At 43.9% G+C, this 15,000-nt stretch overlaps 2 protein-coding genes across 2 annotated transcripts in view; one reads left to right on the top strand and one right to left on the bottom strand.

Moving 5' to 3' along the window:
• The window catches only part of LOC106811322 (ELMO domain-containing protein 3-like), a 58,054-nt gene extending 51,258 nt beyond the window's left edge, over positions 1 to 6,796 (top strand). Inside the window, 4 exon segments of the mRNA XM_014814899.1 lie at positions 4,905 to 4,914; positions 4,917 to 4,978; positions 5,958 to 6,087; positions 6,422 to 6,796. Coding sequence (XP_014670385.1) covers positions 4,905 to 4,914; positions 4,917 to 4,978; positions 5,958 to 6,087; positions 6,422 to 6,570 — 351 coding nt within the window. The 3' untranslated portion in view covers positions 6,571 to 6,796.
• A 3,369-nt stretch (positions 6,797 to 10,165) lies between these two features.
• LOC106811316 (protein Skeletor, isoforms B/C-like) overlaps positions 10,166 to 15,000 on the bottom strand; it is a 15,285-nt gene continuing 10,450 nt past the window's right edge. Inside the window, exons 12-16 of the mRNA XM_014814891.1 lie at positions 14,548 to 14,733; positions 13,858 to 14,051; positions 12,942 to 12,999; positions 11,370 to 11,542; positions 10,166 to 10,743 (exon numbers count right to left, since the gene is read on the bottom strand). Of these exons, the coding sequence (XP_014670377.1) occupies positions 10,693 to 10,743; positions 11,370 to 11,542; positions 12,942 to 12,999; positions 13,858 to 14,051; positions 14,548 to 14,733 (662 nt within the window). The 3' untranslated portion in view covers positions 10,166 to 10,692. The remainder of the gene's footprint in view (positions 10,744 to 11,369; positions 11,543 to 12,941; positions 13,000 to 13,857; positions 14,052 to 14,547; positions 14,734 to 15,000) is intronic.

Raw genomic sequence — 15,000 nt, 5'->3', positions numbered from 1 at the left:
GACGAGGAGAGACGAGAGAGCCGGCGATAAAGGAGAGAGGAAGAGAGAGAGAGAGAGAGACGAGGAGAGAGAGCAGAGAAGGATGAGAGAGGAAGAGAGATGAGAATAGAGAGAGAGGGAAGGAGAGAGAGAGAAAGAGAGGGCGAGAGAGAGACGACGAGATCGAGAGAGAGGGGAGAGAGATGAGAATAGGAGAGAAGAAAGAGCAGAGGAGAGTGAAAGAGAGAGAGAGAGCGGGAAGAGAAGGGAGAAGAGAGAGAGACGAGGAGAGAGGCAGAGATTAGGGGGAAACGAGAGAGAGGAGGGAGGACGCGTGGTTTCGCTAAAGCCTCTATGTAAGGACGGTGAACGTACGATAGAGGCGAGTGAGTAGTCACGTGGTTTGTTCGTCTGACTTAGCAATTGTCCCTGTCTACCTGGCGCGGCAAACCGTCTCACCAATCCACCGTTGCGCATTATGACTGTTTCTGTTTTTATTTCATCGTCTTTATGACCGCTTTTGATCATATAGAATTATATACATAGGTCATTATTGGCATGCCTCGGACCATAATATTTACCATATTTCCCCCTTTTCTTTTTCACATGATCGAAAAACAATAAATGCATTATTGTGACGTACAACACGATGCACAACGTTAATTCAAAATCAACATATACCGTAAGGGGCCATCGACAAACTAAACTGCCATTCTAGATGTCCGTTCGAATGTAGATAACGTAATGGCTGCGTTGCCAATTCACCGTTTGCCTCACATCGTTGATACGGCGCAGCTCATACGCATAATTGCGCTCAATGGGACATTCATAACGGTGACTTATGACACATAATCGAGATTTTGGCATGCCTGTCTATGAAAATACGCTTAACTGCGCAGTAGTAGTAGTTAGTTTAGTAGTAGCAGGAGTAAGGATAATATAGGTTATATTATCTTATATTATCTTATATCTTATTTATATATCTTAATCGTATTATATCTTTTTATTTATCAGGAGCGTATAGATGACAAATATACGTCATTATTGTCCAATTATTGGCAATTATTCAATTATTGTCATTATTTGTCAATTTGTCATTATACGGCTCCTGATATTATAACATATTCATAATATATACTATATTATTATATATCTTCATACTATATATATATCTTATTATATATCTTATAATATTTCTTATATATTATCTTATATTATCCTATATTATGCTTATCCTGGTAGTAGCAGCTAGCAGTGCAAGCAGCAGTAGCAGTTTTGAACTTTGCTGTTTGCTGACATCGTTGTTTGCCTGACATCATTGTTTGCTGATATTGTTGCTTGCTGACATTGTTGTTTGATGAGCATCGTTTTGCTGACATTGTTGTTTGCCATGACATTGCTATGTTGTTGAATCATTGTTTGCTGACTCGTTGTTTGCTGACATCGTGTTTGATGCACATCGTTGTTTGCTTGGACATATTGTTCTTTGCTGACATTGTTGTTTGTGGACATTGTATGTTTGTTGACATCATTGTTTGCTTGACATTGTTATTTGCTGAACTTGTTGTTTGGCTTGACATTGTTGTTTGATGCATTCCTGTTTGCTGGACATTGCTGTTTGCTGACATTCTTGTTTGGTTGACATCATTGTTTGCTGACATTGCTTATTTGCTGCACATTGTTTGATTTGCTGCATTGTTGTTTGAATGACATTGCTTAGTTGCTGACATTGTTGTTTGCTACATTGTTGCTTTGGATGGAATTGTTGTTGCTGACATTGCTGGTTTGTGACATACGTTGCCCCCATCTCGTTTGCCTGAATTGTTGCTTTAAGTGACATTGTTATTTGCTTGACATTGTTGGTTTGCTGACATCGTCACTGTTTGCTGACATGTTCCGTTGTGGAATCGTTGTTTGTGACATAGTGTTTGCTGACATTGTTGCTTTGCTGACATCGTTATTTGATGGAGCATCGTTATTTGTGACATTGTTTGTTTGCTGACATCATTGTTTGCTGACATTTGTTATTTGCTGACTTGCTGTTTGTTCTGCGGCAGGGTAATGACCCGGCGACGGACCTGAGAGGCATGGGTTATGCTGGAGTCTTCTCCTGCCTCGTCTTGCTCACGGATGCAAGACTCTGGCCATCTGCCAGCAAAGCGACATACACAAGATGTCTCTCCACGAAACACAGTATAACATGATACTATATCCGATATGCCGACGACTGTGCTGATATGATGTAAGCTACGATAGCGATACTCTCGGATACTATTCGATACAATACGATCACATGTAACATGCATAGCGCATAGGCGTACGCATGCTGTGATATGATCAAGCAATATAGTATATTAGCCCTATCTGACGTAGTCAGATGCAGCTTGTAAGAATCGCATGATTGTCGTTCGGCCGTTTGTGCACTCCGTCGTCAGCTGCGTCAACCAGTGGGGCCAAATGCTGAAACGCGCTCGACCGGTACGGTCACGATATTCGGGACGTCCGGGGGGGATCGTGAGAAATGGTCTCAGGATGCCATTTGGCGAGTCACAGGCTTTGTCAAAGTAAGAGCCGCGCTGTAAACCGGAGCGGAATAATTGTCTCCTTAACTTAATAAGGTATTAGCGAGGAAATACGGAAATGTGTGGCACAAATTTCTGAACGGCTCGACCTATGCTCTTCAATATTTTCGGTGTATAGTTGTGATGGGCAGGACCATCACCAGTGCGGAAATTCGGTCCCAGGTCAAAGGGCAGTGGGAAAGGTAGATATCAGACTTTTCTAAGGACATGGCCTAATGGACAGAGCTGGACTTTTTTGTATTCGCGCTGACCTACCATTTTTATACCTTTATGGAAATGCGACATGACATTGCTTTCCACTGAGTTGCAAAAAGATAAGTGTCTGATTAACCCTTTTGACTCAAGAGGAGATTAAACATGGATTTTGTTGACTGCTAACAAAGCGACTTGAACTGCCTTTTGCATTATCGAGCCATACCTGGGCTGAATATGAGGCCTAAATTTCGCAGTTCAATTGCAAATGACAAAAGTTTGTATGACAAGGTTTACGTCCTTAAATCATATTATTTTTTCTAAGCTGTCGTGTTATATATATTTGAAACCTGAATGCTTTCGCGTGGCTAGCGTCAGGCCGAATGGTAGGCAAAAACCCGGGGGCAACCCTCATTACTCATGCATGAGGGGAACTCGGATCCTATTCTAATAAACATTGCAACCTGCAATGCCAGATCGTGTTTAATTTATACTCACGCTGAGCGAAATTGTCGCCTGCCTGAATATACTTGTGGACTTTAGCTGCTGAATTTCAGCAACTCAATGAATAGGTTATCTCTACTTTCTTATTAGATCCCGAACGTACTGAAGGGCGATGCCATCTTTGATTATTGATTACACTTGCACGCGCCATCTCATGGCAACTATAGGCCTAGTTATACATTATGACACGCATAGAATCGCAGCAGTATGAGTAGGTGCAGTGTTAGGGTTTAGTTTTATCCTCCGCTGAGGCATTGCGGTGCAATAGCACGGTGCTTGCAATGCGACGTAAGTTGTTCGGCCAGCCTCTGGGCGGTAAGCGCAGGTGAAGGCAACAAGGGTGAGCCACATCAGATGCTCAGCTAGTACTAGCACACGTTCAGAGCGGGCTCGTACGCGCGCCAGGCTCGCGGAGCCGTGAAATGCTCAGCGGCGCAGGACGCGTCAGTTGGTCGTTTTTTCTCCGCGTAATTGCAATCAAACGGATGGCGCAGGAGAAGCAAAAAAGTTGTAACGACGACGAAAATTGGGTGTCGTGTAAGGAAGGGTCCCTCAGATGAGTGCGCGTAGACAGGAAGTGAGATGGCAGATGGTAGCAGCAAGAGTGTGCGGTGAGAGAGGAGGCTGATTCAACCGCAGCGGGATAAGGAAAGGGCCGTGACGCAACGAGGCAGACAAGTCGGGACAAACAAAGCAGAGGAAGAAGACTTGATCCTATGCACCCGGAGAGCGATGAGGACCACCAGCATGACACTTTTACTTCTACCATACCGCGTTGACGTAGTGGTGATCTAAAAACGCTGCTTAGTTGGTGAATGGGTTGACCATCTAGCAACGAATATCTTGAGGGAGGGGCTAAGGAAATTTATTCACACGCAAGACAGTATAGGTCAGTTAAGAATATGCGTACCCTGTGTCGTGTTTTCATCCAGCAACTGTCAGTAAAGTAGGCGGTCAGAACAAGAGTCGCTATGTTTAATATCAGCAGGTTAATAGAAAGCGCAGTTGTCGCCAATAATGTATCCCCGTGTTCTCTCAGATGTGTAAGTTCGAAGTTTGGTCACGCTAGGTCAATTAGGGTCGAGTTGTAGAGCGGAAGCGCGAATTCTCTGCGGCGGACGAAGCGGCGGCGGCGGCGGCGGCGAGGCGGCTGGGGAGACATAAACCATAGTATCCCCGCCGACTTCGTCGCGGGGTAATTGTCATTATTACCCCCTGTTAATATGTAATGTATGTATGTTTAAATGTCCGGTACAACATTTAATATACTACAGCGATTCATAACAATGGATACGTGCAATAATAAAGTCGTGTGCCCGTAAGGTATATTCGTTTGTTCGATATTGCTATCGAAAAAGCAATATTCACAGGTGTCCTGACATTTCTGTATTCGCGCGCATTGTCATTTTGTGAGCATCTGCTGCGTCATAATGAACTAGTATCTGCCTTTATACGAATAGCTTCTCTATTCATCTTCCGCACAATGCGTTTGTCTCACGAAACAGGTAAAAGGCGCTTGCATCGAGTCGTCGTTGTAATCAAGTAACCACTTCGAGCGTATGCTGTGCCGAAGGTAAATTCGTGCGCGCTGTTTTCGTGGTTTTGCTCCGTAACTCGTTTGCTCACTACTGATTTGTTTACTTGCAGAATTTTCCATTTTCGTGATGAGCATAAACATAAGTAGAATCGTCCTGCAGGCGTTGAGAGAGGACTGTTTAAACAGTATACATACGTTATCGTGTTATAAATTTTAGATGAAATCTTTACGACCCAAGAGACCCTAGTATTGCATCCAACGCCCAAAGTTATAAGCATCCCAATAGTGATTAAGATTTTTATCGGGCACATGAAACTAATGTGGAGAATGTTACAGGCAGATACGTCGTAAGTGTACGTCGGACGGCACACATGTTATCGTACTGTCTCTTAAAATCCGAGCCCTATTTTATTTATTTATTTATTTATTTATTTATTTATTTATTTATTTATTTATTTAAAGGCGGTACATTGGTAGTAAAAGATATCTATCAACGTGAGGTTGCAAGCTCCTCGCAGCCACCGCCCCTATTAGAGAGCGTTGATCTCTCGCTTGCATCATTGCCACGCACTTCCCACCACCCCCTGTCTACTACTGATCTAATAAGCACGCCAATCATCGGGGCTGTGATGAGAGAGCGAGAGAGAGGAGGGATAAGGGGAGAGGCGAGGTGAGAGTGTGTGTGTGTGTGTGTGTGCTGTGTGGGAGAGAGAGGGTGGTGTGTGTGGTGACGAGAGAGCAGAGAGAGAGAGAAGAGAGAGGAGAGAGAGGAGAGATGAGATAAGAGAGAGAGAGCAGGAGGACAGAGAGACGAGGGAGTGGTGTGTGGGAGGAGAGAGAGAGAGAGAGAGAGAGAGAGAGAGTGTGTGGGGAGGAGAGAGAGAGTGTGTGTGGGAGGAGAGAGAGAGAGTGTGTGTGGGGAGAGTGTGTGTGTGTGCGTGCGTGCGTGCGTGCGTGCGTGCGTGCGTGTGTGTGTGTGTGTGTGTGGTGTGAGTAAGGGAGCGAGATAGAGGAAGAGAGAGAGAGCGTGCGAGCGATGGCGATAGAGAGATAGATATAGATTCAGATTCAGCACGGACGCTTGCTTCCTAACTGCATCTGCGACAGTAATTCTCAGCTTGTCGCCCGTGGCCGGGTCGCTGGCCGTCCGTGTCCGTTGTTGTAGAGAGTGCAATAGAAGGCGGCAGGTGTTGTCCGTCGTCAACACCTTCTATGCGGCGACATTTCTACAGCTGTATACGACGTGGAAGCAGCATCACAAGACCATTAAAGATTCAGGCTTCGTCATTAAAGGTGCGCAGCGCGCCGGAGAAATCCCGTTTTCATGCGTCTGCAATTCTGAATGCAGCGCATAGCAATTTACCTGATTCTTATTATAGAATAAATTATGTATGGCGCGGCGAGGCATGGCATGATTCAATAATATCGTTTCTCGATGCAGTGCCAGTACTGGGGCGATGTAATTTTTAGTAGGTGTATATATACGGAGCTTTCGTTCCAAAGGATGTGCCTTTATCATGTTATGCGCCGTTCATTATTATTATAATTTCATGTATTTTATGTATATTGTTACGTGTTAGTTTATTATTAATAATAATGTGCTGTTATGCGATGTTTTTTTTAAAAGATCTGGAACAGTATGTAAAGCGAAACCCCAAGCGAGTTCTACACAACCTAGAACACTACCTAACGGAGCCAAGAAAATCGGCAAAGCAGCCTGCATCCAACGCGGAGCCCGGGCAAGACACCTTCTCAAACGTGTGCGAAGTAAAATAGGGTAGAAACGAGTGTCATTGCAGTTGTACACTGACGGTGACAAGGCGAAACCTGTACGTGGCTACTGTAGACCTTGGTAAACTCCAGTATCTATTGTAGACCTTGACAAACTCCACTCGGCTTGGTAAGCGAGATTTTTCTGGAATCTTCTTTCGCATCGCTAGTCCCGTGACGCATTAGTTTGGCTGATGAATCTAAAATCGGATGGCGTAGGAAAAGCGAAAAATGAATAAGCCGAGAAATGAATAATGTACGCGGGCAAATTAATTATTCATGACTCATCTTCAAGGTTAATTCCGAGTTTCGGCAGAATCTAGGTTAATTGTAAATTGATAACGTGGAAGCGAGAATTGGCCACTCCCAATACCATGGTTTTTGTTGAAAATATTCGAGTGAATATAATTTTATGTTAGTAGGGCTCTGTTATCATTATACATTCGCTATCGTGTTATGAGTAAGATTGTCCGAGTGGTTGCTGTGGACCAGTAATGCACAACTTTAGCCTCCTGTTTAAGCGTATATATCCTACGATAAGAGGCCTTCCACGTGTCAATAAATGCGAATCTTTGCATGTTGTGCATGATGACGCAGTAATAATCAATAATCGATAATCAGTAATAGTGGCGATGCCAATAACATTACAGACACAAATACGACATTTGCTGAGACATTGCTAATTGTGCTGTCTCGATTAAATGCGGAAGAGTGAATCATTTTAATTTATATAATGTTTTACAGCGATAATATCAACTGCGCACACGCGGCACATGTGTGAATGCCTCCGAGCTGTATGTATGTACGTAGCTCAGGCATGGGGGGCGGTTGGGCTGGATGCGTCTCACTATTTTGTAAATGTGGGAAGTAGTCACCTGTGTTTTATACCTTTGCATTGTTTTTTACCCTTTAGGTGATATTGGATGTGTGTCACCCAGATCTGACCCAAATGCTTGTGTGCTCTTTATGTTTGAGCTTATTAAACATTCCGATAAAATTGCAATTATATTGTTTAGTGTGTGCGTGTGCGCACGCACGCGCGTGTGTCTGCGTGTGTCTGCGTGTGTGCGTGCAGCGTATGTGTTTGGGGGTGCGTGCGCGCGTGCGTGTGTCTGCGTGTGTGCGTGCAGCGTATGTGTTTGGGGGTGCGTGCGCGCGTGCGTGTGTGCGTGCAGCGTATGTGTTTGGGAGTGCGTGCGCGCGTGTGTCTGCGTGTTCGTGCAGCTATTGTGTTTGGGGTGCGTGCGTACGTGTGCGTGTGTGCTTGCTGCCTGCATGTGCGAGCAGTGTATGTATTTGGGGCGTGCGGCGCGCATGTGTGTGCTACAGGAGTGTGCGTGCAGTGTATGTATTTGGGAGTGCGCGCATGTGTGTGCGTACAGGGTGTGCGAGCAGTGGATGTGTTTGGGGTGCGTGCGTGCGCGCATGTGTGCGTGCGTGCGTGTATTGTATGTGTTTAGGCTGCGTGCGTGCGTTGTGTGTGTGCGTACAGGTGTGCGTGCAGTGTGATCGTATGCGTTGCTGTGTGGTGGTGCGGCTGCGCGCGTCGGTGTGCGTACAGGGTGTGCGAGCAGTGTATGTATTTGGTGTGCGTGGGCGGCGCGCGGCTGTGCGTACAGTGTGGGAGCAGTGTATGTATTTGTGTGCGTGCGTGCGCGCGCTGTGTGCGTACAGCGTGTGCGACAGTGGATGTATTGGTGTGCGCGTGCGTGCGCGCGCGTGTGTGCGTACAGCGTGTGCGAGCAGTGTATGTATTTGGGGTGCGTGCGTGCGCGCGCGTGTGTGCGTACACGTGTGCGTGCAGTGATGTATTTGGGTGCAGTGCGTGCGCGCATGTGTGTGCGTGCAGTGTATGTATTTGGTGTGCGTGCGTGCGCGCGCGTGTGTGCGTACAGGGTGTGCGAGCAGTGGATGTATTTGGGGTGCGTGCGTGCGCGCGCGTGTGTGCGAGCAGTGTATGTATTTGGGGTGCGCGCGCGCGCGTGTGTGTTTCTGGGTGCGTGCGTGCATTCGTGCTTATCGATGCAGTGCGTGCGTGTGGGCTAGTGTCTGCTGATCGCAACACTTCTAGATGTAGGTACCCAATGCGCGCAATGTAAGTTTCCCGTCGTTAGCTTCATTGCTTCACACTGCTGCAATGTAAGTTTCCCGTCGTTAGCTTCATTGCTTCACACTGCTGCAATGTAAGTTTCCCGTCGTTAGCTTCATTGCTTCACACTGCTGCAATAGAAGTTTCCCGTCGTTAGCTTCATTGCTTCACATTGCTGAAATGACTGACCGAAAGTTACTTATCTATACGTACAAGCCATTATGGAAATCGATCTATCGCCTGGAGTGATTGACAGGTAGCTCTAACCAATCACTGTTGTAATAGGGACGTTCTAAAAAAACTTGGCGAAGTTGACATTTGGTTGTGCACGGGTTAAAAATGCGAATACTCGGTCAAGTTTGATCGACCTAGCAACAATATCTAGGATGGCGGGCGTGGTTATTTCATCCAGACGGATAGTTCGATTTAGTTTAGTTTTAATTGTTGGAGCATGCATGAGCGCTCCGGAAAAAGATTTATTTGTTCTTTTGTGTGAAGGCAGTGTTTACTCAACCCAGTTCATGTTCTAAATCACAGTGTTCGTATCGATGACTTGCACATTATATCCTTTACATTCGTTGTGTTCTTTTTATTTTGTAAGTGTTTCAGCCATTTCTCTGTATACAAAAGCAGTTATTGGCCTATAGAGTGATCTGCAGATATGTATGTGTGCGTGTGTGTGTCATCTCAGTAAAATCTCTATATTTAAAGGTTAACATTCTATTTATTTCACGTAAAACAAACTATTTTTAATACGGCTCAGAGTACAAATTCCTATTTATGTTCTTACAAAAACAGTACAGTATTGTATGATCTACTTCAACTAACCGACATAAAATTTGCTCATTAAGCTTTTAGCTATTCCCGTGTGTCATCCGCTATAGAAATAGCTCTCACTATCTAGCTCTTCACTCTGCAACATGAATTGTGCGACAGAAGAGCTACGCAAGTGTCTTCTCGGCTATAAAACTCGTTGACACCTCTCTGTCAGCACACTTATGTAACGCCAACATGTTCTGCTTGCATTATTTGTCATAGGAAGATTCTTCTTATGACAAATATTGGCGAGTCAACTTCGTTCCGCTTTACAGCTGAAATTCATTGCTTGCGTTCATAATAGCGCTTCTACACTCCTATGATGCGCACAACACATACAACAATATTTGCATAGGAAGAATCTTCCTATGACAAAATAGTGTCATAGGAGAGCGTATATGCATATGTCGTATTTGTCATAGATGCTAGCGGAACAGCTGGTAACGCAGTAGTGAACGAGGGTCAACAAACTGTACCTACTTTCCATTTCAATGAGTAGACGTGCCGGCATTGCTTGGACCTCTTACCCTCTCTTGGAATGAACTGGTGCTATGAAATGTACGTAGAACTTTGCAAATGACCGATGACGTTTGTCAATGCTGGCAGCAGAGTACCCTGGTGATCGGAGCGGTTATGTAAATCTAGTCAACTTTCTGTTTCGTGCATGAGCGCGGAGCTCGCCGTAACAGCTGTATGTGTTGTACATGTTACTCGTGTCTTGTGAATAAAGAATCTCTCGTCTTAGAGACCGTGCACGTGTGTCAGAGAGAAATGTTTGTCTGTATGCAGAACCGTAGCTTCTGGGGACAAGTGGGCGTAGCTGCCCCCTAGGTTTTGGAGGAAACCTAAAAAGATAAGCTTCGGTAGTAATTGTGAGTAACCCGAAAATAAATGTTATAAATAATGGAACAAAAATTACAATTTTACAAAAACAGTTACAAAAACACAATTATTCCTTCGGCCCAACCCTGCCCGACATGCGAATTATTTCTTGTATGGCAAATGAGGATTTTGCCCCATCCGTAGGAATTTATCTTCAGCTTACGGCCCTGATCTTTCTGCTACTGCTGTTGATAATGCTGCTGCTGCCACTGATGCCGCTTCTGCTGCTGCTTATGTTGCTGATGCTGCTGTTGCTTCTGCTGCTGCTGCTACTTATGCTGCTGCTTATGCTGCTGTCGGCGATGGTAGATGTAGGTTACAGTGATTTCATTCGTGGGTTGTTATTCATCAGAGATCTCTATCTTCCAGCCGAGATACCGATGCTGGAAGCACTGTAAATAGATTACAACAGCGTGATGAATGCTTAAATCAAATATTGAAAATCTCTCTCAACTAACTGTAGCGTGAACATATCTATACTGAACATATTGTGTGCGGGAACATTGCACAGATGTATATTCACTGCTGTCGCAACCAAGCATTAAAGTTTGGGTGTTTTTGTAGGTCGGGACGCTGCCCCGTCTACTGGTTAGAAGTGTCCCTAGTATAGTCGCATATAGTATAGTCGCATTTACGCAGGAAAAACATCACTGACTGACTGTATAACGTTATAATAATGTAATAAAAAGTGTAATAATGTTATTATATACAGCTCAGAGGAAAAAATAGCAACGTTACAATAGCAAACGTTCAGATTCGTCACACAGCAAAAGACACTGCTAGGCCTGATTGGTCATGCCGAAAAAATACGGGGCTGTGATTGGTCATATTTCGATCATGTCAAAAGATACTGGTGCAAGCGGATTTTCAGGACTGCAAACCAAGGCACCCCACTTTTAAATAATACTTATTGAAATGTTCCCATTTTAATCACACGACTGGTTTCCCGCGGGGTGAACTAGCTCCTACCCCTTCCCCTCGGCCCATGACTGAGCAATACTATCTGCACTAGATTTACCTGGTAGTAGAGAGTTTGTGGCGTCCTGGCGTCGGGTCTCCACTGGAATACGCCTGGAACTCTAGGCTCTTCGCACTGCAGTAACTGATTAGCCTTGTACTCCTCAAAGCTCGCAGTATCCTCCGCTCTCAGGCTGGTATCAATGGGAGTATATTCGCAAAAGGATCCGGTCGCTGTTCGGGAGTTCGGAGGAAAACACCAATTGCATATTACATACGATCATGTTACGGTTGCGCCGGTCAAATAAAAGACGATTTAGAAATGGATGAAAAGATATGAAAATATTTGAAAAGAAAGTAGATAGAAATAATTGGAGGTAAAGTGCAGTCAATGTAGAAAGTATGTGGATAAAGGTGTGCGAAAAGAGAGTATGGGAGAAGTGAAGACCCGAGGCGGCCTGATGGGACGCTACACTACCCGTATAGATTCTACCCGCTTGTCATTTTATCGTGGGAGTGTACCACAAAGCTTAGTTCACAGTATATATTTTGACGTTTTTGCTCCAGTTCTCAAATATTTCCATCTCTCACTAACTCATGTTCATTAAATTACCAAACCAAGCCGAAAACCAATAAGGTTAAGTGCCCGTGTGGAAATCGATGCAATGCGAAGTTCGAGGTAAAGAATTTGGCGTTTCTTACGCCGGTGTTAATATTTCTAGAAGGGTATCATGCATCACAGCAGGAAAAAACTCACGGCTGACTGTAACAACTGATCGTTTTTCATCGTAACATTGAAAGTTGTTTCACACCTCACGTTACAACCCATCAGCACCCTCCCATGATGTCAGTTAAGGACTATAGAATGATAGACGAACTACAGAGAATGTAAACTATAGTAACTATAGATGGGACTAAAGGACTATAGAATGATAGATGAACTATAGATAATGTAAGCTATAGTAACTATAGATGGAACTAAAGGACTATAGAATGATGGGTGGGCGTACACGGATTGAGACTATAGGAAGGAAGACTGGTGCATGCAGACTGTGCGGCAGTTTGACGGATTGATGATTACGACACGTTCCTATCTATTTAGGGATAAACTATAATTATTAATTGCTTTTACAAGATAATAGATTATCAATATTAAGTATTGTTATAGTATTTCAGTATTATTTTGGAGTTATTCGTATTATATAATATTATTGTTATTTATAGTATATTTTTTATATACGCGGGGGTATATGTGGTGTTCATTTATAGAATCAAGAGCTAATAATACCTAATACCTAATAATACCAGGAGTCTACCAATAGGACTCATTAATCATCAATCATCAATCAATCATCAATAGGACTCATCAATCATCAATCATCCATCAATCATCAATCATCAATCAATCATCAATAGGACTCATCAATCATCAATCATCAATCAATCATCAATAGGACTCATCAATCATCAATCGTCATAATCATCAATAGGACTCATCAATATGACTCATCAATCATCAATCATCAATCATCAATAGGAGTCTATCAATCCAGGAGTATATCAATAGACTCATGATAATACCTAGACGTATTATTAGCTAGCGATAGAATGTCAGACTCCCGTGTTTACCCACCTCCTTCTGAAGGCATTTGATTGCCATCAATCCCGTAATAAACTCCGCCGAGAAGAGACTAAAATAAAACAGAACGCAAATATAATTACGCTGCGTTCAACGCTTGAGTCGTCATTGTCCTCAAAACACATCTGCTATGGAGATTACATGGGAAGGTATACCATAGGGTACTTGAACTATTTATGAATAGTAGGCCTACATTGTACAATTTAGTGAAATTATATAAATTCATTTATTATTTTTAATGATAATGTACTAATTTAACAGTATAAATTATGCACTTAATTGAGTAATTCAGTGAGATAGGCCGTGATTTTCATTATTATCTGTGCCGATGTTTGCCCTGCACCCGATTCGGATTATAAGAGCGTTAAATTCGGATTATAGGAGCGTTAAATTCGGATTATAGGAGCGTTAAATTCAGATTGAATGAGCGTTAAATTCAGATTGCATGAGCGTTAAATTCAGATTGCATGAGCGTTAAATACAGATTGCATGAGCGTTAAATTCGGATTGCATGAGCGTTAAATTCAAATTGCATAAGCGTTAAATTCGGATTGAATGACCGTTGAATTCGGGCCGGATCAACAGTTTTGATGTAGATAAGTATGGAGGTTTGTAAGTACGGTAGATGAACAGCAGCCGAATACCAGTGTGTGAGTGCGTGCGTGCGTGCGTGTGTATGCGTGCGTGAGTGCGTGCGTGCGTGCGTGTGTGTGTATGTGCGTGCGTGCGTGTGTGAGTGCGTGCGTGCGTGCGTGTGAGTGCGTGAGAGCGTGCGTGCGTGCGTGTGTGAGTGCATACATGCGTGCAAGTGTATGCGTGTGCGTGTAAATGCCTGTGTGTATACGTGCGTGCGTGCGTATGCGTGCCTATGTGCGCATGTGCGTGCATCTACCTCCAGGTATAACCTCACCTGTCTTTCCTGCTCGGTGTTTTGTATGAATCCGCCGATAGGGTCGCTGGTGATGTAGACAGGGTGGTAGCTGGCTGTGTGCGACGGGTTGTTGCCAGTCTCTATGATGAAGATGTATGTCTCGCCTCTCTTCAGCACCAGCTTGGGAATCAGTAGACCATTCACCCAGTAAGCAATGCCCCAGGATACCTGGCCTGTACAAGTCGCAATCAATACGTGTCAACGTTAGTGTACAATGTTATTTATTATGTTAATATGTTATGTTATGTACAAGTCGCAATCAATACGTGTCAACGTTAGTGTGCAATGTTATTTCACAGTGAGACAGTAATATGTTACGATAAAAGGTTAAATGTGCGTAGCAGTGCATCGTGTCATGTGTCCTTTATACAAACAAAAGTAAGATAGTAAGTCATTGTTTTCGGTAAACGGCTTCTGCTACAATGAATGAATTGAAGGTGAAAAAACACGATTGCTTTTTCATGTCGCAGTGTCTTAATCGAATGGGAACAGTAAGCCGTTTGCAATGGAGTCCTTTCACAACATCTGCTGACTCATCTTCAGATTTGCACTCGAATTTAACATGTAGGCAGACAAAAAAGGCCGTGTTGCACTGAGATGAGCTGTAAACTAAACACATTCAGGCGCGAGCAGGTGGACTTAATTAGGACTTAAGACAGGAAGACTCACCTGTAGTGCCTGTGTATCCCGGTTTCCCCCCGGATGGTCCCATCGTAAAATGGAACTGTCTCGTCGGTATGCCGGAAAGTATTCGAGGTGGCCACACCTGCACCTCCTGTTTAGGTTCGTCAGTTGTCTGCGGTAGCTCGTTACAGTTGATTACCGGAGTTCTTTCGAAATCCAGTCTCACGATACCTGCATGTGTACAAAAACATAAGTCTCTCTCTCTGTCACTGTATCTCTGTATTTCTGTCTTTCTCTCTTTCTCTGTCACTGTATCTCTATATTTCTGTCTTTCTCTCTCTCTCTCTCTCTCTCTCTCTGTATTTCTGTCTTTCTCTCTTTCTCTGTCACTGTATCTCTGTATTTCTGTCTTTCTCTCTCTCTCTGTCACTGTATCTCTGTATTTCTGTCTTTCTCTCTCTCTCTGTCACTGTATCTCTGTATTTCTGTCTTTCTCTC

Source organism: Priapulus caudatus, unplaced genomic scaffold (assembly GCF_000485595.1).
Source record: "Priapulus caudatus unplaced genomic scaffold, Priapulus_caudatus-5.0.1 Scaffold527, whole genome shotgun sequence".
NCBI lineage: Eukaryota > Metazoa > Priapulida > Priapulimorpha > Priapulimorphida > Priapulidae > Priapulus > Priapulus caudatus.
The sequence above is the reverse complement of the archived record's forward strand: the minus strand, read 5'-3'. Positions and strand labels throughout refer to the sequence as shown.